Source organism: Scylla paramamosain, chromosome 28, assembly GCF_035594125.1.
Source record: "Scylla paramamosain isolate STU-SP2022 chromosome 28, ASM3559412v1, whole genome shotgun sequence".
NCBI lineage: Eukaryota > Metazoa > Arthropoda > Malacostraca > Decapoda > Portunidae > Scylla > Scylla paramamosain.
Window position 1 is genome coordinate 3221515 of NC_087178.1, and position 25428 is coordinate 3246942.

Genomic DNA, 25428 nt, shown 5'->3' on the forward strand with positions numbered 1-25428 from the left:
AAATGACAGTCGATGGATGATAAGCAAATCCGATAAGAAAAATCCAGATAGATAGATAGATAGAGAGAGAGAGAGAGAGAGAGAGAGAGAGAGAGAGAGAGAGAGAGAGAGAGAGAGAGAGAGAGAGAGAGAGAGAGAGAGGGCAGTCTTTTGCATTCTGAAGGACTCAAAGCAGAGAAAGCACTTTGCTCTCTACGTCAATAAGCCTCAGAGGTCCCTTTTGTATGCACAGTAAATGGTTCTGTAGGGGCAGTGAGAGACTGGCAGCCTCGCCCTCTTTGCTCCTCAGTCACACCTCACGCCCACCTTCTGCCTGTGTTTATATCTGCATTCATAATCTCTCAATCATATCCCTTTGCTTGTTTTTCCTTCCTTTTCCATCGCTGAAGGACGAGTTCGCTTTCTTGCACCGGTGAACATGAGAAGTACGGTATTAATTGGTTTGGATTTATGCTTCCGTGCGTCTCGTGTTTGTGTTTGTGTGTCTTTGGTGAACGGCTTAAGGGGATCGCTAATTGGGGATCGTACCTGGCGACCCTTTTAAGAACACGGGTCCTTGTGTTTGTTATTGGGATTAGCAGAGGGACGCTATTGTCACTGTTTATTATTATTATTATTATTATTATTATTATTATTATTATTATTATTATTATTATTATTATTATTATTAGAGCAAGGAGATCAGGAACGTCTTAAATTCCTCACTATATTCTTTTCTCTCCCTTTTTCTCGCATTCCTCTGAAGACTGACACGTTTCACTCCGGTGTTTTAATTTATTTTTCCTGTCACCGCCCTTAGCCTCCCCTCCCCACTCACCCCTTGCACTCCTCCGCGCTTTCTTCTCCCCATCTCCACTCCCACCTCCACACGCCCCGCCAGCTCCACCTCCGGGCCCAGAACAATGTCACGCAACTGTAACGAAGCAAACACGACCTCGACGGCAGAATTCGCCTCTCCATTACGTGAAATTTGGGCGCAAAGTTCCGCAAGAGTGAGGGTGTCTATTCTATACACAGTCCCCTTTTTACTTTTATCCCGCGCTCACTCCAGCCGCGCCATTTACGTCTGCCAGAAAGAACTACTTAGCGCAGCGCCGCCACAAGTCACCGCTCAAGGAGGCAGGCAGAGGCAACTTGCTAAACAAAATACTCTGAGTTCTGGGACACGTCGCGGAGGAGGGAAGGAGGATACGGGGAGAGCTTTTGCCTGTAATGGACGAATTCCTGAACGTGACTGACGCTGAGTTGTGAGGAAGGGAGAAGAGGAGAAATGACTGCAAGGGAGGGAAGGGTAAGGAGAGGAAAACTTGAGAGGAAAGACGGGGGAATAGGACAAGGGTAGGCACGTAAGACGGGAGAAAGAGATTGTAGGTAAAGGAATAGCGGGGAGAAGGAAGAAAGGAAAATAGAGAGAGGCTTTGTTAGGTGAGGGAAATGCTTTGAAGAGGAGGGGAATCTTTGGGAGAGGAGGAGAGAGGAAAAATAAAAAAGAGAGGGAAAGAGAGACGTACGGATAGGAGGGGAGAGATTCCTGAAGGAAAGGGAATGGCTAGAACAGAAGGCGGCTTGACAATGCGAGAATTAGCTTGGTTATGGTTGGAAATGGAGTGGAAAAGGTAGAAGAAGGGTTTTTTTGAGGGGAATGTTGGTAGGAGACGAGAAATGTAACCAGGAGGAAGGGGCGGACGGCAGGCGGGGAAGCTGAGCGGTGAAATGGCGCTTGAAAAGAGAAAGTAAAGTTCGTGGATTATAGTCGTTATTTGTGAGAAGAAAGAGACGAGAGGCGTGGTGGAGGGAGCGCAAGATAGACAGACAGACAGACAGAGAGAAACACTACGTAATGGAGAAAAATGAGAGAGAGAGAGAGAGAGAGAGAGAGAGAGAGAGAGAGAGAGAGAGAGAGAGAGAGAGAGAGAGAGAGACGAAAACACTAAATTCAAATGGACAGGTGGAGGCAGCGCTGCTTCAAACTAATTAAGGAACAACTATCTAACATTGCACGCCATTCAGGCCACGCCAGTACCGCCCGTGCCTCCCCTCAGCCCCTTAACTTGCAAGTTCCCGAAACACAACCTAACATCTCCTTTAAAACTCCCTAAAACTTGGCACGTTCCTAAGCTCCAATACCCCTTCGAAAACTGAACCAACACTGACATTTCTAGTAGGAATAGTAGTAATAGTAATAGTAGTAGTAGCACATGCATTACTAAACTCATTACTTAACACTTTTCTTGACTTAAATGTTCCTTCGAAAACCAAAACAACACTGAAATCACTACTACTACTACTACTACTACTACTACTACTACTACTAATAATAATAATAATAGCAATACCTGTACCCTATTTGTTACCGTATATTACTGCTGGTACTCTTGTAACTCTTAATACCTGCCACTACCTCCTCACCTGAGCGTGTCGGCCGATGACATATGCAGCCAATTACCTCCACGCCCGGGCCAAACTTGCGTCATTAAGGTGGTGGTGTGGGCAGAGATTTATCGATCGGTGTGAAGAAGAGGAATGGGACTTGGTCAGATTAGATTCATCACTTGCAATTCCTGCGGAGTAATTAATTTTGAAGGTATTAATAGGGAAATTACCGTGCCTCTTTTTTATTTTCTTTTATTCAAGGGAAGAGGTGGATAGTTGTGAAAGGATGGCTCTTTAATTTCACAAGAAGATTAGTCTTTTTTGCAGGGAAAGAGACGGATATGTTGGAGAGAGAGAGAGAGAGAGAGAGAGAGAGAGAGAGAGAGAGAGAGAGAGAGAGAGAGAGAGAGAGAGAGTGTGTGTGTGTGTGTGTGTTGTGGATTTAAGAAGTTTGTTATAAGTTCCATCCTTTACCCATACTCCATTTAAATTCATCACGTTTGGGGCATTAGGGAGTTATGCTAAGTGACTAAAGTTATTTTCATCAATTTGGTCTATTTTCCCCAGTGTCTCCTACCCGAAAGGACTCTTGAGGCCCATAGATGTTTATTTGGGTACTGTTTTCATCACTTTTTGTTATATTTAATAGATGCTCTCTCTCTCTCTCTCTCTCTCTCTCTCTCTCTCTCTCTCTCTCTCTCTCTCTCTCTCTCTCTCTCTCTCTCTCTCTCTCTCTGTTAATGCTTCCTTTTTCTCTTGTTTACGTCCGGCCTGAATGTGTTACAGTGTCCCTAACCTTATTTTCTTTCTCTTCCTCCTCGTACTCCTGAGCATCATCCTCCATCTCCTCATCCTCGTCCCTTTCACAGCTCCTCACTCTCTCTTCTCCTCCGCCTTCGTCCAAAACATGATTACTTTGCTCTCTCTTTCTCTCCTATACCTACTTTTTTTTTTCTCAACTTTTTTTTTCTTATTTTATCCTTTCATCTCTTTTTTTTTTGTCTTTCATGCTATTCCCGTCTTCATCTTCCTTCATGGCGTCGTTATTTTTATTATCTTTTCTCTCATTCATGTACTTCTCGTTCCCGCTTTTCCTTTTCGTTTATTTCTTTTTGTCTTTTACCTTATCGTTTCCTTAGTTCCTTTTGGCGTTATCCTCTTCTCCATCTTCCTTCAAAACACCATTATTTTCTTGTTCTCTTTCTCCTTCAAGTATTCTTTCTTCTCTGTTTTCCTTTACTTCTTTCTTTCATTCCTTCCCTGTCCTTTTCTTAGTTCTTTGTTTTATTCTTTTTCTTTGTCCTAAACTTTACTTCTCTTTTCATTCTCTTTGAAATAATCATTTTCTCATTTCCATTTTTCATAGTTCTTATAAATATCGTTTCAATCTTCATCAAAAACATCGTTATTTACTTTTTTGCCTTTTTCCTCATCTCATTTTTTTTTCAGCTTTCCCATTTTCCCTGTTACCTTTATCCCTCTCATTTCCTTTTTTTTTTTTTAACCTTTCGACTTCTTTCGCTTCCTTCTCCTTTTCCTCCTTTCTCCGTCTTTTATCTACTCTTCCTTCCTATCCAATAACTTTTCCTCATGTCATCTTATTTATCTTCCTTTCTGTCTTCCATTTCTTACGACTCCTGCTGCTGCTCCTCCTCCTCCTCCCCAACATTCTCTTTCTCCTCCTCTCCATCTACATCTTGATCCTCCTCCTCTTCATTTTACTCCGTCCGTCTCTGCTCTAGACAAACACCATTCATATTCTTTTTTCATCTCCACATCTCAGGGGTTATTTTAGCTGCGGTTTTTTTCCCCCACCCCCTTCATTTTTATCTCCAAGGAAAGGTTGTGGTATGATCATCACGCCTCTTCGTCATTTCGCAGTCCTCCTTACTTCTGCAGTTTTACTTCCACAATTGTCTTTTCATTCTCCTTCCCTCTAATGTGATGTCCCCTTTTTTTATGCTTTTTCACACTTTTTTTCTTTCTTTTCCTCCTCTTTCGTCTTCGTCTTCGTTCTTCTTTCTTCTTTATCCTCCTCTTCGTCTCCCTTAAAGTCCTCACCGTTGGTAATTCTCGTTTTCTTACTCTTTTTATCCCGTCTTTTCTCTTCTTATTCTTCATCTTGTCCTCCTCCATCTTCTCTTCCTCTTTGTCCTCTCAGTCAGTACTCGTTTGTCTGTCTTTATCTTTGTCCGTCTGTTTATCTATCTATCTATCTGTCCATTTATCTATTTATCTTCCCACCTATATGTTTGTTAATCTATTTCCTACAACAACAACAACAACAACAACAACAACAACAACAACAACTACTACTACTACTACTTTCTCTCTCTCTCTCTCTCTCTCTCTCTCTCTCTCTCTCTCTCTCTCTCTCTCTCTCTCTCTCTCTCTCTCTCTCTCTCTCTCTCTCTCTCTCTCTCTCTCTCTCTCTCTCTCTCTCTCTCTCTCTCTCTCTCTCTCTCTCTCTCTCTCTCTCTCTCTCTCTCTCTCTCTCTCTGGCTCGCTCGTATGTGCGTGTGTTTCAGAATCTTAATGCTTCACTTTCTCTCACTATATCCTCCTCCTCCTCCTCCTCCTCCTCCTCCTCCTCCTCCTCCTCCTCCTCAAACTCCTCCTCCTTTGCCTTTCGTATTCCTCCTACCCTCTTTGCAGTATATCCCCTCCTTTTCCCTTCTCTCCCTCCTTCCCTCCTCCCTTCCCTCCTTCCTTACCAGCATGACGAGGTAAACACTTGACCCCATCCAGCGAGTTTGACCTCATGCGGGTCACTTTGTTGATTGACCTGAGTTTTCATCTGATTCTCTCTCTCTCTCTCTCTCTCTCTCTCTCTCTCTCTCTCTCTCTCTCTCTCTCTCTCTCTCTCTCTCTCTCTCTCTCTCTCTCTCTCTCTCTCTCTCTCTCTCTCTCTCTCTCTCTCTCTCTCTCTCTCTCTCTCTCTCTCTCTCTCTCTCTCTCTCTCTCTCTCTCTCTCTCTCTCTCTCTCTCTCTCTCTCTCTCTCTCTCTCTCTCTCTCTCTCTCTCTCTCTCTCTCTCTCTCTCTCTCTCTCTCTCTCTCTCTCTCTCTCTCTCTCTATTTTGTCCCATGCTCTGATTCATTTTGTCTTTTTTCCTGTCCGTTTTATATCTCTGTTATTTTTTCTTTGTTTTCTTTCCCCCTTCTCGTTGCTCAGTTTCCTTTTTTTTTTTATTTTGCTGTTGTTTTTGCGTCATCTCGTTCACTTTTGTGTTGTTATTTGTTCAATCCGTTTTTTTTTTTTTTTTTTTGCTTTTCTCATGTTTATTTTTGTGTTTCGTATTTTTCCCCCGAATTTCTTTACACTACGCATTGTATTCTTTTGTCTTCATTTAGTATTTTTTATTTACTGACTCTCTTTCTTTTTCCTTTACATATTTTTTTTTTTTCCCATCGTGTATACTTCTCTTTACTTTTCTTTAAAAAAATGTAACGTCATTTTTTTTCTTTCGCAAATTTAGGCAGAAATTTATTTGCCACTTTGAGTCCTTTGTTTGTCTCGCCGAGTTCTTCTATTGCATCTTTTATTTTTATTTTTATTCCTCTATTTTCAGCCTCTTACGCCCACTTCCTGTTCCCTCTAGTTTATTTTTCCGTTTTTCTCTCCCTCTTTTCTTCAGTCTTTCACGCTCTTCTCCCCCTCCTCCCATTTCCTTCCAGCTCTCGCATTTTCTCTCTCTCTCTCTCTCTCTCTCTCTCTCTCTCTCTCTCTCTCTCTCTCTCTCTCTCTCTCTCTCTCTCTCTCTCTCTCTCTCTCTCTCTCTCTCTCTCTCTCTCTCTCTCTCTCTCTCTCTCTCTCTCTCTCTCTCTCTCTCTCTCTCTCTCTCTCTCTCTCTCTCTCTCTCTCTCTCTCTCTCTCTCTCTCTCTCTCTCTCTTCTGTTCCTTCCATAATGTTTCTCAAGCATTTAGAAAACACAAACACACACACACACACACACACACACACACACACACACACACACACACACACACACACACACACACACACACACACACACACACACGCACACGCAAATTAAGAGTAAGATACCTGTCTGAAGATTAAAGTTTACCTGCACCCAAGTTTAGTTCCTCAGGAAGGAGGAGGACGAGGAGGAATAAAGAGAAAGACTTTGGGCTTATGCATAAAATTGGGCGTCGGTGCTGCCACGTTGTCGAGGCGGCGGTCGTGACTCTCTGTTGTTTTGGGTCACAGTGCCACGGGGTCGTAGTGTCTCGGTTTTATGGCCAGGTGGGGTTACAGACTCGTTTGCTGGAGGGGAGTTAGGGAAGGCGCGTTAATTTTTGGGTGTACGAGTTGCGTGCCTGTGTGTGTGTGTGTGTGTGTGTGTGTGGGTGTGTGTGTGTGTGTGGGTGTGGGTGGCATTGGGTGTCTTTTTTTCTCTCCCTTTTTTTTTATCTGCGGACTGAGGTACACATCTGTAGGTCAGGGGCAGCCAGTCAACGCATCCCGTCCGTCTCTCATTGGTGTGCAGGGGAGTGCGCGGCGCGGGGCTGGCCGGGTGGGGCGTGCCTGATATTTACACGCTGCTGCAGTACGTGGCCGTGACCTGCAGGGCCTTTTGGTGGGATGAGACCCGCGAAATGGGTGAGGGTGTGCTGTGAGGGTGAGGGAGCCGTGGAGTCAGTGAATCAGTGAGTCAGTGGAGTCCCTTCCATGATTGGCTGTACACGGTGACCCGCCCACTAACTCACGCGATGAATTATATGAAGACTGTTAAGGAATCCAGCGAGGACACTCCCCCTTGAGACTCGTGAACATGGAGGCCATAACTTGCCTATTCCCGGCGCCCTTCGTTGCTGCCGGCGTGATGTGTGTGTGTGGATGCGTGTGGATTCGCGTGGGTGTGCAGAATTGTCCAGATGGGTAGGGAACGTCAGGCTGCAGGAGTGTAGAGCGAGGAGGTGGATGGGTGTTGTGAGGAGATTGAACTAATATAGGTGATGGATACCCATGAGTTGTTGACACCTGACGCGATGTTTGTTGCTTGTTGGACGAATGGTGATTAATAAGCCCAAGGCACAAGAGGATGGTGCTAAGTTCTAATTGTGTTGTGTTGTGGTGGTGTGGCAGCCTCAGACACTCATGGATCTTCAGGAACAGAAGATGTTCCTTATTTTTTCTCGTTATTTCCCTCGTTATCTTGTTCCCAGAAGCTCCCTGGTTACTTTTCATCAGGTGCTCTTTGTAGTCCAAGACTTGATTCTCTCCTTTCTTGGATCTTACCGAAAGGATGAGTTTTATGGCTCATCACAGTTTTATCTTAATCCATCCCCTAGACTTGCTCATTGAGGTGATGGAAGTAGCCTCTCCTCGCAGTTTTCCCTTCCATCGAATGCATCGGTTGAGATCCTCAGTAAACGTCATTTCTTAGAACGCAGCTGACTTGAGAAGGCTACAAAAACTTAAAAAAAGAAAAAAGTGTAATCGCCACGTAAAAAAAAAAAAAAAAAAAAAAGAGCGAGGAGAGTTCAAGGAAGGCGAGTCAATTTCGTTCCCGATGCTCCTTAATACTCGGCTCTCGAGGGCGTCCAAGTTGTAGGAAGGCGGAAAAGCTGAGGCGGCGGCGTGTTCCTGAACTTACTGGTGATGGAGATGAAGGCGTGAAGGCATTGAATAGCGCCTGTATTAATGGATTAGATAGACAGGAAGGGAGGTAATAGTGAAAGGAATCTTGTTTCCGTCACGTGGCCAGGTGTAAAGGGATAAGGTATGCATTTCATTAGCAAGTTCGCAAGATGGCCGGACGTCAAGTAATCTGGCACACTCACTCCCTCTGTGTTTAACGTTTTTCCTTCCGTCAAGTCTCCTGATCTGCTGAGAAAATACCAGTTATCAAGTCTTATAAGTAGACTGTCGACAGATTGAGGGGAAAGAGTGGAAAAATAAAGAACAGCAATGAATGTTGTATGGTATTCCATTATCGACCATGATTACAAGATCGCAAGAGAAACAAAACTGCAACGGATTGAACAGCAGTCAGCGAGAATGTGTAAGGATGAAATGAATAGCTAGCTAGCGAGTCTATATGCCCAGCCCTTCCTTGCATCATTACATTCTCCTCGGATCTTTCGGGCTAAAGGTCTAAATCCCCATTTTTTCATTTTTTCCATTCTTACCAAACGCCTGAATGCTGTTATGTAAATCCCTCCTTTTACATTTATGCATCTGACTTTGCAACGCGACACCGGCTGATCCGAATCCTAACTTGCTACTCTGGGATCTGATTCCTTTTGGAGGACTCGGAGCCATCGCAGCGAATCCTTTCACTCCTTAATCCTTTCCTTATGCAGAGTCATGAGCCAAGTCGCTTTTAGGAGAATCGTATGGTCTCTCTCAGGAATGTTTTGGCTTTATTCTCCTCAACGCTCGCTGCCTCCTGTCTGCCCTCTATGGAAAGACTGGAATAAGGAATGCGGGTGTCTCCTCAACCTTACCGGAGGTCGAGAAGGTGGATTCCAGGAAATGATTCTGAAAGTGAGGCGTGTTTTGGGAAAATATCAATATTCTTTAACAGTTCATTTATCTCCACTACCTTTAACACGCTTTAGTGGATGCTATTGGAATTCGTGAGCGTTCGTGAATATAGTGACAGTTGACAAATATTCTGCATCGTTAGTGGAATAAAAAAACATTTATACCTGAATAATCGTCCAGACCAGTCCTGCAGTAGGCCTGGGATCGCCTTTTCTTCGGTTTCCTCTGGCGTTTGTAGTTTCCATGCTTTTCTTATTCTTTTCTTCTATTCCTGGTGAATCTTTCTCTTTCTTCTGTTCCAAATTTCGTAGATATAATTCTTTCTATTTTCAATTTTTTTTTTTGTCACACTAAATAATAAAATGTCTGATATGATTTTATTTCTATTTTGATGTTCTCTGTTTTGTCCGTATGGGCGAATAAAACGTTTAAAAATACGCGCGTAAGTGTGAAAGTCTTGGGATTGAATTCGTTGTGTTTCGTTTCGGGTACGGTTTGGGATATTGTAGTTTGGTATTCTCTACGAAGGTGGACACAAGGAAGCTGCTGTGGAAGCGATACGTGTCTACGAATAAGTGTGGGAGACTCGTGGCTCGATTCTCGCGTTTGCTTCCGGGTACGGTTTGTAGTTTCCTCATAAAAGCGGACTCAATGAAGTGATTGTTGGAGTGTTGCGTGTTGCTACGAATACGTATGAAAGCCTTGAAGTTCTATTCCTCGGGTTTCACTTTAGGTACGGTCTGGGAATTATTTATTTATTTATTTATTTATTTATTTATTTATTTTATTTTATTTATTTTTTGTTTGTTTGTGTGTGTGTGTGTGTGAACTGTACGTAGGTTTTCTTCAAACGTGACGGGGAGTTTTACGCCTCGTGTGATGTGCTAAACCAGGAGACATTTGTTGTGTGAGTGAGCTTTGTAGAGGAAGCATCCAGTAACTTTAGTCAATATTAACTAATCTGTCGGTAAATAGGGACGTGTCATTAAGCAAAGAAAAAAAAACGGGAAACTTGTCTTAATCGTATCCAACTCTATTACGTGCCATAAACATAAATGATACCGGTTTCTTAATGTGTAATCATATATAACTATTTTCTGTCCGATAAAGTTGATAACAGATTATTTTCTATATAATCTTAACTAACTACACTGATTCATTACCTTATTTATTAGACGACAGGTAAGGAGACTAACGAAGTAAGAAGGTTCAACAACAGATATCAGATGCATCAGGTGACGTAATGATTCATAGTAATACCTTGTTCTTTCTTCCTTTCGTAATGGCATGGAGATAACGAGCCGGGTTAGTGGTTTATTTAATCTCTCTCTCTCTCTCTCTCTCTCTCTCTCTCTCTCTCTCTCTCTCTCTCTCTCTCTCTCTCTCTCTCTCTCTCTCTCTCTCTCTCTCTCTCTCTCTCTCTCAGAATTTATCTTTAATTTTTCATTTCTTTCATTCTTTTTTATTCGTGCTTTCTTTTCCCGTTTTTAATTTTGTATGTTGCACTTAAACCCGCTACATTTTTTTTTATATTAATCTCTTTGTTTTATACATTTTCCTTTTTTCTTATATTCCATGACTTTCTTTCGTTTTATCTATGTATCCTCAGTATTTTATGTGTTATACATTTTCCTTTTTTCTTATATTCCATGACTTTCTTTCGTTTTATCTATGTATCCTCAGTATTTTATGTGTATATATATTTCTGTGCATCTTGTATTCAGTTATTCTTATCTTCTTCATCTCCTTCATCTCCTCCTTGTCCCCCTCCTCGTCTTCCTACTTGTCCTCCTCCTCGTACCTTCTCGCATGAAATATTCTGCGTCACACATCCCTCCACTTTCTCTCCCTCTCTCCCTAATTAACCTGAGAGAGCACACGGGCTTACCTGTTTCAAGTCATTAGGGAGGTAACAAGGGAGGAGGCTCGGAAGGAAGAAAGCTGGTGGAGCAAAGTAAGGCATAGTGGTGGTGGAGGAGGAGAGAAACGGCGGAGGAAAAGAGAGAAAGGTGGCAAGGGAAGGTTGAGACATATTATGGAGAAGGGAAATAGAAACAGGTGAAGCTTCTGGTAAGCAACTACGAACATTTGTTTTTGTTATTGTGCAGTAGTGTCGATATTATTGTCTTTATTGTTTGTGTTTCTGTCACTGGACGCTGCGGGAGGGGGAGCTTATAACGTCTGGCCGTGTCTGTCTGTCTGTCTGTCTGTCCGTCTGTCCGTCCTACTCCGTGCATGCTGTGTCTGTGGAGTTGCATGTTGTATATTTGTTTTATGTGTATATTTATCTGTGTCCTTGTCTCTCTCTGTTTGTGCTCGTCTTTCCTGTCTGTACCAGGAATGAATGTCTCTCTCTCTCTCTCTCTCTCTCTCTCTCTCTCTCTCTCTCTCTCTCTCTCTCTCTCTCTCTCTCTCTCTCTCTCTCTCGTTGCTTACACATCTTTTAACCTTTTATCAATAAGGAAATACCTTTATTACTTTACCATCTGGATATTTTGCAGTTGGCATTTGATGGAAATATTCAATGTCCACTTGAATCATTCGTCATAGAAAGGACATGCGTATTTATTTGTAAAGAAACACATTAAGATACAGAGAGATGCGTTATTTATTTACGTCATGGTGTTACGTAACTGATACAGGTGAAAGGAAATGGAAAACTGAGTAAACAAAGGTGGATACGTCGTTTTATGTTCGTCATACAGGTGTTACGTAACCGATATAGGCAAAGGGGACGAGTTGAGTTTTATGGATATATTATTTATTTACGTGATGGAGGTGTTACGTAACTAATATAGGTGAAAAGGAAAGAAAGATTTGGCGTCAAGAAAAATATTAAGAGCAGAATGATACTTTTAATTTGCGTTATGCGGGCGTAGTTAAGAAAAAAATATTAAAACCTGAATGATATGCCTTTTAATTTACATTATGCAGGTGTTACGTAACTGATATAGCTAAAGGGAACCAATTAAGTTTATGGACATTGCTGGAACGAGTGGGAGGTGGACGGAGAGCTGTGGACCTAGGCAGACTGGCAAAGGACAAGAATGTGGAGATCATCACGGTGTTAGGTAACTGGTCATTAACTGGTAAAGGTAAAAGGGAACGAAAGATTTAGAATTCGGAGCGATTTTTAGAAGATACCGCAAGTTAAAAGTGCTGCGACGACGCCGAATATTTTGGGAACACCTTAGGGACTCACCTCAAGTTATTGTCTCCGTGTGGTGCTTCATTACCTGGCCGACACTCCTCGCTTCTACACTCTCTCTCTCTCTCTCTCTCTCTCTCTCTCTCTCTCTCTCTCTCTCTCTCTCTCTCTCTCTCTCTCTCTCTCTCTCTCTCTCTCTCTCTCTCTCTCTCTCTCTCTCGCTCTCTTCCTGTGTTTCTCTCTCTCTCCATTCTTATCTACTCTAGTCTTCACTCTCCCTTTCCTTATCTTCTCTCTCTCTTTCAAAGTCCGCATTTTCTCCTCGTCGTTTCTTTCTCTCTTACAGTGTTCCCTTCCTCCTCCACGTACTATCTCTCAAATCTCCTTTCTCTCTCTCTCTTTTCTCTTTTTCTTTCTTTCTTTCTCTCTCTTCTCTATATCTCCTTGGAAGTTACTGTCGACCCTCCATTTGTCTTTTTTCTGCCGGTTGTTCTTGCTGTCTGTCTTTCTGTGTGTCTGTCTGTGTCTGTCTGTTTTTGTTTGTCTGTCTGTCTTTATGTATGTATGTCTCTTTCTGCCTGTCTTACTGTCTATCTGTCTGTCTGTCTGTGTGTCTGTGTTTCTCTCTCTCTCTCTCTCTCTCTCTCTCTCTCTCTCTCTCTCTCTCTCTCTCTCTCTCTCTCTCTCTCTCTCTCTCGCATGCACGCACGCACGCACGCACGCACGCACACGCACACACACACACACACTTCAACACTACATACCCTTTCACTCTTCCCTCCTTCCGTTCTTTATTCCCATGCTCTTCTTTCCTTCCTTCCTTCCCTCCTCCCTCTCCTCCTTCCTTACCTCCCAACGTGTAATATTTTCTCCTCCTGCGTTGTGGACTTCTCCTTCTTCACCGTTTGAGGAGCCTTTGGAATACCCACGTCTTCTTTCTCCTCCTCCCCTCCTTCCTCCCCCTCCTCTTACCTTGCCTCTCTCTCTCCTTGAAGATGTGCATATTTTGCCTCAACTTTTCTCTCCCGCTTTCCTGTAGCGAGCAAGGAGGAGGTGTTGCTCAAACCAGCGAGTGTTTTGATCTGCAGTCTGTCGTCGACCTGAAATATTGCTTAAGGACGTCACATTCTTCTACTTTCCTTCCTGCCTCTTCCCTCTCCTTCCTCCTCTTGTCTCCTTTTATTTTCTCCTGTTCTGTTCTCTCTGTTAGTTGTGCCTTTTTTCTATGTATTCTTTGTTTGTGTTTTTTTTTTCTACTTTCTATCTGATTTCTTTTTCTTTCAACGTTGTTTTTTTTTGTTCTTTAGCTTTTTTCCTTTATATTCGTTTTATTTTTTTTGTATCATTCTATTTTTTTTTTCACATTATCTCTTCCTCTACCTCTCTCCTTTTTTTTTATGTACATTTTTATTTCTAATGTTTTTGTGTCTGTTCCTCTGCCTCATAAGTTTCGCGTCCCTATTATTTTCTTTATCCCTGCTTCCCTTTTGTGTATAATTGTTTCTATTTTTCCTACTTTTCTTTCTTTGCCTTTTTTCTCTTTTTTATTTTTATTTTTATTTATTTTTTCTCTTCTGCTTCATTCGTTCGTGTCCCTGTTATTCTTTTCTTTATCCCTGTTTCCCATTTTCCATCATTTCGATTTTTTTTTTTTTTATGGTCGGGGATTTCCGTTATCAGTCTGTTTACCATTTACCGCCTTTTGTCTTCAGCATTCCCTTTGTGATTCTGTTGTTTTTATTCTCTCTCTCATTCCCTCTCAAGCTGCAAATTAGCCGCCGTGTCTTATTTGTCTTCTTTGTGGTATTTTCTTCCTCCAGTGTTTTTTGCTACTTCATTTTCCTTCCTCTTCTCTGATATTTTCTTTTTTCTTCTCCCTTTCTGTTATCTTTAATTATATTTCTCACTTGCTTGTGTCTCGTACGGCTCCTCTCTCTCTCTCTCTCTCTCTCTCGTCTCTCTCTCTCTCTCTCTCTTCTCTCCTTCTCTCTCTCTCTCTCTCTCTCTTCTCTCTCCTCTCTCTCTCTCTTTTATCCTTTACGGAACTTGTTTTCACACTTTTTCTTACTCTTCAATACCTTCTTTTGTCTCTTTCCTTTTCCGTCACTCCCTCCTGCACTTTCATTTAATACTTTTTTTCTGTCATCCCCCAAAAGTCCTTTTCCATTTCTTTTCTCTGATACACATTCGTCTTTTGTATTTTTTTTTCGAGCACCTCGCCACTATTCCTTTTTCCACTGTCCTTTTGTCTCAGGTGCACTCTTTCGCCTCTGCTGTGTTCGTCATCAACCATTACTCATTTTATTTGCTACCCTTTACAGTACAGATGCTTACACTTCTAATGTATCTTATTCACTTTTCTGCTACCTCTTGTGCCAGTCACACTCTCCACTACTCTCCCCTCACCTTTAGTTTCTATCTGATACCCCACGTCTGCCTGTCACCCCGAGCGGTACTGTCTTTTAACCCTCATCCGTAGAGTAGTATCCGGAATGGGCCATTTGCAGTTACCTTTAGGGGTTTTTTTCAAGGTCGTCACTCTCTCACTTCCACGAAAAACCGCTATATGTAATAAAAAATAGAAAGCCGTGCAGTATATTTCATTTTTCTACCTTACGGAACGGTTTTGAAGCCTTAAGGTACTGTAGTTTCTTCAGCACGGAAACAAAGGTGGTAATTATATAAAAAGGAGAAAGGGTACGTTTTCCTCGAGGCAGTCTACCTGAGATTGCACGCAGCACCGCCACGCAACCCGCCCGCTCGTGTTAACAGGTGTTCTTTGTCGTAATTCATGTAGAGGTTAAGGAAGACCACGCCTGACACGCTGTAAAGAGGGTAAGGCGTCGCTGGAGAGTTAAGAGAATTACGAGGAGTCTGAGGAAGAGTAAACCTGACACGCAGTAAAGAGGGAAAGAAGTGTTGACTAGGGAAAAAATAAATTACGAATAGCTTGAAAAAATGTAATCCTGACACACAGCAAAGGGGACAAAGGGAAAAAATATACCGTAACCTAAAAAAATAAATACGAACGGTAAGGCGTCAAAAAAAAAAAGAGAAAAAGAAAGTAAAAGAGGGGAGGAAAAAATCCGGTAAAGAGAGTTCTCGGAAAGGGAAAAAATATAGCTTAGGTAAGCAGTGGGGGTGAAAAAAGGAGCCTTGGTTATATATATCACAAGTGGAAGCTGTTCACTAAAAATATCCAGTTGGTCTCTACAGCCGCGATTTGCATATATATGTCACGGTAACTTGGTCTTCACTGTCAGAAGCGGCAGACCTGCTCTCTACCATGGCCAAGAGTTCAGATCTTCCTTACGCCTCCAGTCCCAACTTCCTTCCCCATCTCCTCCCCCCCTATACTCCCTTTCTGCACTTCCTCCATCTCTTTCTATCCTTTTATCCCTTCCTCCCTTCCTCCGCACCTTCCTACCTACCTTCGTCACCACCTGAGCTTCTCCTTTCTCTGTCTGCCTTCCCTCTTTTATTTTTTTCTCTTTCCCTGTCTCTTTGTGTCCTTGTTCCAGTTTGAAGTTGTGCTAGTTTTCCCTGTGTCCCTCGTTTCACATTCTCTCTCTCTCTCTCTCTCTCTCTCTCTCTCTCTCTCTCTCTCTCTCTCTCTCTCTCTCTCTCTCTCTCTCTCTCTCTCTCTCTCTCTCTCTCTCTCTCTCTCTCTCTCTCTATCTATCTATCTATCTATCTATCTACCTCCTCTCCCCTCGCAATTCTGTTTCTGTCTTTTTCCTCCTCATTATACTTCCCCCCTCATTATCATCTTCCTTTTTGCTCTACCACCTGTTCGTATTTTCCCTCCTTTTTTCCCTCTCTGCCTACGTACATATTTACATCTCTCCCATCTCTTTCACCCTCGCAATTTTCCCTCCTGTGTCCTTTTTCCCCTCATTATCCCTCCTTATCATCAAGCTTTTATTTCTCTATCTATCGCCTGTTTCCTTACCTCTCTCCTTTTTCCATCTGCTTGCATGTTTACTTCTGTTTCTCTCTTCTTTCTTTCACCTTCACAGTTTTTCCTTTTGTTCCTCCCTTTTTTCCCTCATTATCTTTATCATCATCAACCTTGTATTTCTCTATCTACCGCCTGTTTCCTCCCTTCCTCTTTCCTCTTTCCTCTCCTATATGCACATGATTACATCTCTTTCCTCTCTTTCACTGTAATTTTTCTTTGTCTCCCTTTTCTTCCTCATTATCCTTATTATCATGAAGCCTATTTCTTTATCTACTCTGTTTCCTCACCTCTCTTATTTCCATGTGTCCCTATATTCACATCTCTTTCCTCTCCTTCACTTTCAATTTTTTCTTTTTGTCTCCCTTTTCTTCATCATTATCCTTTTAATCGTCAAGCCTGTATTTCTCTATCCTACCTCCTGTTTCCTCCCTTTCTCTCCCCTCGTTCCCCTCGTTCTCTCTGCCTCCGTATCCTCTTTTCCTGCTGCCTGCCTGGAATAAATTAATAATGTCAACACAAAACAATCAGCGCCTATATTGCTTCACAAACATTTAGGTCTGCGGGGGTGATTGTTGCCGCTGTGTAAACATTAAGGTTCTGAAGTAAATATCTCCCTTTATCTTTTCCCTCTCTCTCTCTCTCTCTCTCTCTCTCTCTCTCTCTCTCTCTCTCTCTCTCTCTCTCTCTCTCCCATTTGTTATTAAAAACGTCATATATTTCCAGTTTTTTTTTCTTTTATACCGATTTCTTTCTATTTTTTTTTTTTTTTCTTTTTTTTTATAATCACAGCGAAATTCTCCGTTATTTTTCCTCTCCCTTTCTCTCCCTTTTTTGTTTTGTTTTTTTCTTTGTTTCAGTTTTATTATTGTACGATTTTAATGTTTTTTTTTTTTCTTTACTTTATTGACAATTGCAGTAGGTCTCGCGTTTCTCTTCTTTTGACAGTTACTGCTGGTTCCTCTTCCCCCCTCCCTTTCTTACTTATTGTTATTACAAGTCTTTCTCTTTTTCTCTCTCTCTTTCTCCCGCTTCTTTGACACAGTAATTACGGGTTGTAGTTGTAATGGGTTTGTCTTTTGATCTTTTCTGTGATGATGCAATTTTTTTACTGGACTATAGATAGGTAGATAGATAGATAGATAGATAGATATATGCAGACAGATTGAGGGATAGATAAATAGGTTTTGTAGATAGATAGATGGATAGATAGATAGATAATAGTAATAATCAACACACAAGGACATAACCTGAAAATAAAAAGATTGCAAAATGTTAGTTGATTCAATATCTTACATATTTTGTCATCATCTGTATGTTAATGAAGGATAATACATACATGCGTACATACATACATACATACGTAGTAGAAAAAAAAAATAACATGTTTGATATTTCATGTGAGTGACTAGATGTATTTATTTTCTTCAATGTGTGTGGTTTTTTTTTTTTTTATGGCATGCTTTTCAGTTTTATATGAGTTTTAAAAAAGTCTACTATTCGTTTGTTTGATTCCAGGTTTCTTTCTGTCTGTTCGTCTGTTTGCATTTGAATTTGTTTATTTACTTGTTTTGTTTATCTGCATTATTATTTTTTTTTGATGGAGGACGCATGCCATTATGTATACTCTCTCTCTCTCTCTCTCTCTCTCTCTCTCTCTCTCTCTCTCTCTCTCTCTCTCTCTCTCTCTCTCTCTCTCTCTCTCTCTCTCTCTCTCTCTCTCTCTCTCTCTCAAATCCGTCACTTCCTCCCTGTCAGCAAGATCATCCCTTTTCCTGCTGCTTCCTCACACCTGTTTGCCTCATTACGATTTTCCCCTCCCACCTTTGGCTTCTTATCTTTGTCCCCCCATTCATCATTTCTCGATCTTTTTCCTACTTTTCTCTTTCTTCTTAGCCCTTTCATCCTTGTTTTTGGCACTTTTTCCAATCTGCTTTTTTTTTTTCCTTCTTTCTCGCTTAACACTTCTTTATCATTTAGTCCTCGGGTCATCCTTCTTAATCTCTACGATCTCCTTTGGTACAAACACGTTTTATACAGCGCCTCCTTTTATTATCATCATCTCATTCTCTTCCTTCGTCTTTTTGTCCCCTTTCGTGTCATTTATCTCTCTTTTTCCTCCTCTTCCTTGACCATTTTTTACCCTTTCTTCGTCTCCCTCCCTGTGAGAATCGTTCCCTTCTTCCTCTTTCCCTTTATATCTTCCCCCAACCTCGCTCTTCCGTCTTATCTATGAATCCCCCTTTTCCTTGCTGTCCTTCCTCCTGCCCTTCCTCGTTTTATTCCAGCCCCCTTTTGCTTCCCTTTACTAAACGCCTCCCGTCACGCCTTTCCGGCACAAATGCATCGTTTATTAGTTTCGTGTTTTGGGCAAGAGAAAAAGTCACCACCACCGCGTCCACTTCGAGAAATGTTTATGCAGGTAATTGTCTCTCGTTAATCTTCTCCCCAGCTGACTCCTGCCCCACCTTGGCCGCCCTCCACTTCTCTCGCTGACTCACAGGAATTTGTTTTGCTCTACAGTTCCCTTTCTTTTTTTTTTTTCCTCTCTCTCCCCTCTTCTCTGCATGCTTTCCTGACTACCTGCCTTGCGCCATTCCTCCCTCCCTCTCTACCTGCCTACCTACCTTCCCTTCTAGCCTGCCTACTCTCCTACTCTCCCAACTACCAGCTAACTATTTTTTTCGCCTTTTATTTCACCTGTGCCGCGTCTGTCACTCACCTGTCGTGGTTTTAAAAGTCAAGCCACTCACTACCCTAGTCTCGCCAGCCTGCCTGCTATAGCCCAAGTATTATTTCTACTGGTATGTGGAAATATTTCAAGCAGCACGTTTTACTTTCTCTCTCTCTCTCTCTCTCTCTCTCTCTCTCTCTCTCTCTCTCTCTCTCTCTCTCTCTCTCTCTCTCTCTCTCTCTCTCTCTCTCTCTCTCTCAAGTACTCTCCGGTTACCCATCTGGTAAATATATATATCTTCTCTTCGTTTCGGTTGTGATATTTCTGAGCATCGTAAATTTTGTCCACTGAGGGAAGACACAAAAAGTCTCCTCCAAGAACAACCTCAAACCATCGTGGCTCAAAACTTTACCTCAACTTTGGTAGGCTCGTCCACCGCTCCCTCTTCTTCCTCCTTCTCTTCCTCCGCCTCCTCCTCTCTGACTTAATCCTTGTATATTTTATTATCCTAGTGATTCTCTCCCCAACTGTCATTCCTCGCCACCATTACTTTTTTTTTGATATTCCATGGTAATTTGTTTAGCACTTTTTTTCCTTTTCCTTTTTTTTTTAACTGCATTGTAGTATTTGTTGTTACGGTTATTGTTGTTGTTGTTATTATCATTATTATTATTATTATTATTATTATTATTATTATTATTATTATTATTATTATTAGCAGTAGTAGTAGTAGTAAAAGTAATAGTAGTAGTAGTAGTAAAAGTAGTAGTAGTAGTAGCAGTAACAGTAGTAGTACTAGTAGCAGTAACAGTAGTAGTAGTAGTAAAAGTAGTAGTAGTAGTAGTAGTAGCAATAGTAGTAAAAAGTAGTAACAGTAGTAGTAGTAGTAAAAAGAAATAGTAGTAGTAGTAGTAGTAGTAGTAGTAGTAGCAGTAGTAGTAGTAATAGTAGTAAACGAAGTGGTGGTAGTAGTAGTAGCAGTGGTGGTGGTGGTATTGGTAGTGGTAGTAGTAGTAGTAGTAGTAGTAGTAGTAGTAGTAGTAAACGAAGTAGTAGTAGTAGTAATAGTAGTAGTAGTAGTAGTAAAAGAAGTGGAAATAGTAGTAGTAGTAGTAGTAGTAGTAGTAGTAGTAAAGAAGTGGAAATAGTAGTAGTAGTAGAAGTAAAAAGTGGAAATAGTAGTAGTAGTAGTAGCAGTAAAAGGAGTGGTAATAGTAATAGATGTAGTAGTAGCAGTAGTAAAAGTAGTAATAGTAGTAGTACCTGTAGTAAAAAGTGGAATTAGGTATAGTAGGAGTAGTAGTAGCAGTAGTAGTGGTAGTAGTAGTAGTAGTAGTGGTGGTGGTAGTAGTAGTAATAGTAGTAGTGGTGATAGTAGTAGTGGTGGTAGTAGTAGTAATAGTAGTAGTAGTAATAGTAGTAGTAGTAATAGTAGTAATAGTAGTAGTAGTAGTAATAGTAGTAGTAGTAGTAATAGTAGTAGTAGTAGTAGTAGTAGTAGTAGTAGTAGTAGTAAAAGTAGTAGTAGTAGTAGTAGTAGTAGTAGTAGTAGTAGTAGTAAAAGTAGTAGTAGTGGTAGTAGTAGTAGTAGTAGTAAAAGTAGTAGTAGCAGTAGTAGTAGTAAATGTTGTAGTAGTGGTAAAAGTAGTAGTAGCAAATGTAGTAGTAGTGGTAGTAGTAGTATTCTCAATCATTCATCCCTTTCTCTGGTAAACTCTGGAACTCCCTGCCTGCCTCTGTATTTCCACCTTCCTATGACATGAATTCCTTCAAGAGGGAGGTTTCAAGACACTTATTCATCAATTTTTGACCACTGCTTTGACCCTTTTATGGGACTGGCATTTCAGTGGGCATGTTTTTTAAATGTAGTAGTAAAAGTAGTAGTAGTAGGATAAAGCAAAAAATCTTAATCGGACTTTTTGTACTACTACTACTACTACTACTACTACTACTACTACTACTACTACTACTACTACTAATAATAATAATAATAATAATAATAATAATAATAATAACTAACAACGCAACGACAAACTAATACTGACTCTTTTCTCCTCCAGGTAAGGCAATCAACTTAGCACATCGGCAAGCGGCTTCCCCACAACAAGGAAAACTAAAAAAAGGTAAATTATTTTCTCTCAGCGCTTTTCTAGACGCGGTGGTGAAGGAGGAGGAGGAGGAGGAGGAGGACACAAGGGGGAGGGGACAGTCATGGGTGGAAAGTCTGGAGGTAAGTTTAGGCCAAGTTTTAGGGAAGTTATTAATCTCAGTGCGGGAGTTGGAAGCCAGAAGGGAAATTATACACATTTTTTTTCCCACATTTTTCCACTTTTCTCTTTCTTTGCTTCGCTTCATGGGAGACTTCTGTGTTGTTTTATGTTTCCTTTTTTCCTTTTTTCCTTTTTTTTTTTTTTTCATTCAGTTAAGATTCTTTGTTCTGTAGTGGCACATGCTTGTGTGGGCGGGAGGGCGGGGGAGGGTAGGATTCCATGGGTGGTGGCTGTATATTTTGCACCATGGTTAATGCAATGAAACGAAAGCTAAAAATTCATTAAAGCTAATATACACCAAATAGAACATAATTAAACTGACAGGGAAAAAGGGAGGAAAGAAAGAAAATGAAGTGCAGGAAAGAGTGCAGGAAGGAGGGAGAGAATAAAAGGAGGTAGGAGACCTTTGAGAGGGGAGGAAGAGGTGGCGGAAGAGCGGAGGGAAGGAGGTAGGGAGGGGGACGGGGAGCCCCTTCAGAGGGAGGAAGACGTGAGGAGACACATTAACGAGGTGGATGAAGCGGTGGTGTGTGCAGCAGGGCGGCGGAATAGCGTATGGTGGGGTGGTGAGCGGCGGGGCGGAGTGGGAAGAGGGATGACTTATTGCGCTGCGAGAGAGGAATTCCAGAGTTTCAAATCCTACATTGTTTAAAAAATGGTGGTGATTTTAATTATATGCTAAATATTTATTCCCTTGAATCACTTGCCTCTTTTATAGTTTCACATCCTGTACGCTGTTATTTTTTGGTCATGTTAAGTTAGGTTAGTTTAGGTCAGGTGAGGATAAGATAGGTTAATGAAGAGGTTAGGTTTCCAGTGGTATATATACACTTATAACGATTATATCTGTAGCTAGGTGATATTAAAGGTGAGTTTCTTGCCAGTATGTGATTTTCTCACTTAACAGAATTCTAACACTGTCAACCTAGAGCTGTGATGTGCGTGACTCATATCATACTGTCACGCTACGCTTGCTTCTTTTCCTACTACTCAACGTGCTAATGGCCATACAAACTAAATAATAACTACGAAGTGAGCATCAGTAGGACTGCTCACCCCTTGACTGTCAGCATGGCGGTACTGACCTAGAAATGGGAGGCTGCAGGATATTTTTGTTATCGTATACCATCCTCATCCTGCCAAACCTTTTTACTCATATTTCCTGCCAATTTTTTCCAAGGTAAACCGAGAGTTGTGGGAAAATATGATACGTAACAGTCTTTCCTTTCTACTTTGCTATGCTGTGAAGTGCCTCTCAGAGACCTCACGTGTACCAATGTGGGCGTTAGGAGTTTTTACAAGTGTATCTGAGTACCAACACTCACTCTTCTGTTGGTTGCTCCCATTAAGCATCGCCATCTCGGATCAACCTTCTTCAATGCCCCCGGTCTTCTAAGTCTTTCCCAGTCACACCCATTACAACCATGTTTTCACTACATCCATAAGCCTTGCTCTTAGGTCTCCCTCGCTCCATTTCACTGCATCCGTAAACCTTCTCTTGAATCTTCTTCTCTTTTTCCTGCCGGGTAGATCTACCTTCAGAATCCTCCTCCCACATATTCCTCTTCTCTCCACAATTCGAGGTTTCAATACATCGTGTTACTTTAATTCATTGGCTCCAGGAGTGAAAATATGTACAAGGTATACTTATATGCTTTTTTTCTTTTTTATAAGTGATATAAAAAATCGCTTCCCTTAACATTATTTAATTTTTCACTCATATTCCATTATTCTCTTCCCATCCTCGGGTTGTATTGTCTCCACCCTCGCCCTTCACCTCACTGAGAGACGTGTGGGAGGCAACTTTCCTGTATGGAATTCCTGTCATAACCATCTCACTCCCTTTCGCCTTCCCTTTAGTCCACATCTCACTCCCTTCAGCCTTCCCTTTAGTCTCTACTTTAATTTTTGTCTTCCCTTTAGTCTCCACCTTACTCCCTTTAACCTTCCTTTTAGCTCCCACCTCATTCCCATTTGCCTTCCCGCACCTCACTCCCTTTACCACTCCCTTTCCTCCGCAGATAGATAATTTATTGACCACAGATTGTGCAAATTATGCACATCACTCCCTATACCCCTCCCTTTAGTCCTCCCTTTACCTCATGGTGCCCTGGTCCTCTGACACTCCCTCACCTCTCGCCCTAGTATGACCTGCTCCACCCTCCTCCGTTCACCTTCACCCTGTCCTTATCCTTCCCCTTTATTAGCCTCAGCCGGGCAGGTCTTGGGTCAGGTAGGTCAGGTCATGGGGAAATAACATTGATAAGCGACACTGAGCTTTGTAAGAGTGCTATTGAAAGGGTCAAGTTGCAAAGTGAGGCTTGTGATTTATACGGAGTTCGCTTTTGTTACTCCCGCGAGTGTTGTGTGATTTATTTTGGTTATTCATATCTCTTATACTTTTGTGCGTGTTTTTTTTTTTTTAGCTTGAACTGGTGGAATAAATGAAATGAGTCGCGTCCGTGACCTCTGCATTATTTATTTATTTATTTAGGGTTGTTTGTCTGCTCGTAACTCTTTTCGCTTTTATTTATGATTTTGTTGTTCCTGCTGTTTTATAATTAGTAGGCGCAGTATTATAGAGGAGTTTGTATTTACATACACACGCACACACACACATCACACACACGCACACATCTACACTCACACACATCTACACACACACACTTCTACACACACACACTTCTACACACACACACACACACACACACACACACACACACACACACACACACACACACACACACACACACACACACACACACACACACACACACACACACACACACACACACATCTACACACACACATCTACACACAAACACACACACAAACACACACACAAACACACACACACACACACACACACACACACACACACACACACTTCCCATTCCGTCAGAAGGAAACATGAACATCAACAAATTAAACACTCAACAGAAAAAATAAATAAATATATACCAAAACAAAACATTTTAACGTGAGAAAAGCACACAAATAAAAGCCAAAAGATTTCTCCAGGTGTCGGAGGGAAGCATTTCACCTCACCACTTGAAGGCAAGCACTCTAATTGCGTGATGTCGCTCGTGCTCACATTTGTAGGATTCCAGTGCACTCCCGAGCCTCATGTCGTCACGCTGAGTGCACAAAAACAACCCACACTCCTCGTGACCCTGTTGTGCCGCTGCTTCGTCCCTCCCCAGGCGATGTGTTGCCGTCACGCCCACGCTGACTTTGTGAAGGCTTGAAGTCGCTTTCTGTTCCTCGCTCGGAAGGAAATGGTCGTGTTTTATTTCTCGTTAATGTGATTGAAAGGTGGAGGTCAAGACTGGAAAAACTAAGGGATAGATAAGCAGATAATATAAGACAAAGCTAAATAAAGAGACGAGGAGACAAGGAGAAATGAAGGTCGTTGTTTTATTTGTAATTAAAAGCGATTTGTAATTAGAAGCGATTGAAAGGAGTCAAGACGAGAAGACTGAAGGAGTGAGAAAGAAAATATAATAAAAGCGAAATGATAAGGAGGAGGAGAAAGAAAAGCAGTTGCTTTTCGTCGTTTGAAACAAACGAAAAAGACAAGATCAAGACAAGCAAACTGAAGAATTAAAATTGAAATAGCACGAGCATACATAAAGAGACACAGAAAGAAACATCGCTTTCTTTATTTACACTTGGTAGTCAAACAAAAGACATCAAGACCTGAACACTGAGAAAAAAAAAATGAAGCTAAAATGACACAAACGAAAACAGACGCGGAGAAAGAAAGAAAGAACGCTGCTTTCATTTATACTTAGAAGCGAACAAAGGACGATACCAAGACGAGAAAGACCGGGGGAAAAAAATATGAAACAACACAAACCAGACACAGACGAGAAGACAGACAGACGGACAGAGACACCCACCAACCTTAGACGGCCCTGGAGTCATCAAGAAGTTGGGTCCTCGTGTCCTCTCTCTCCTCTCTCCGCCCCTCCATCCTTCGCCTTCCTCAGGGGCTCTTCCTCCCTCCGGCCCCTCACCCCCATCCGCCACTTTTGCAACATTTGTGGCTTGAGATCTAATTTCAACTCTCTAGGACACCACTTACAAACTTTTCTTCTTGTTCTTCTTCTCTCTTCGATCCAGCTCCCTCAGGTTCCTCTGTGATCCCTCGCCAGGTGCTAGATTGCAGTTTTCACCATCAGCGTAACTAGCTTGAAGGTAATTAAGGTGTTCTCAGTTCACTAGGCGCATCTATAAGTGTTCGTGCACGTGAGAAACTTCTAATCGTTTATTGTCTTTTTTTTGTGGAGAAAGTTGTGTTTTGTCGGAGATCGCAAGTTTGGTTCCCCTCATTGCACGGCTGGTGAGCTCTTGATGCGCCCACTCGTCGACTTTCGTAACTCGGAATATCCAGGCTTTGCAGGACCCGATGAAAATGGGGTTAGAGTTTACTTAGAGTCTTCAGTGTATGCACATCGGCACGCACACAAATACACATACACACAGACATACAGATAACACACACACA

General features: G+C 41.8%; 1 protein-coding gene across 30 annotated transcripts in view; it reads left to right on the forward strand.

Moving 5' to 3' along the window:
- LOC135114712 (uncharacterized) overlaps positions 1-25428 on the forward strand; it is a 200278-nt gene that overhangs the window by 53051 nt on the left and 121799 nt on the right. For 12 of the 30 annotated variants that reach the window (XR_010275643.1, XR_010275642.1, XR_010275641.1 and 9 more), the window contains one exon: positions 20709-20771. The exons of the other annotated variants lie outside the window; for them this stretch is intronic. Coding sequence is in view for 8 of the 12 variants with exons in the window: in XM_064030673.1 (XP_063886743.1) it covers positions 20709-20771 (63 nt within the window). In the remaining 4 variants the exon portion in view is untranslated. The remainder of the gene's footprint in view (positions 1-20708; positions 20772-25428) is intronic. 30 annotated transcript variants of the gene reach the window in all.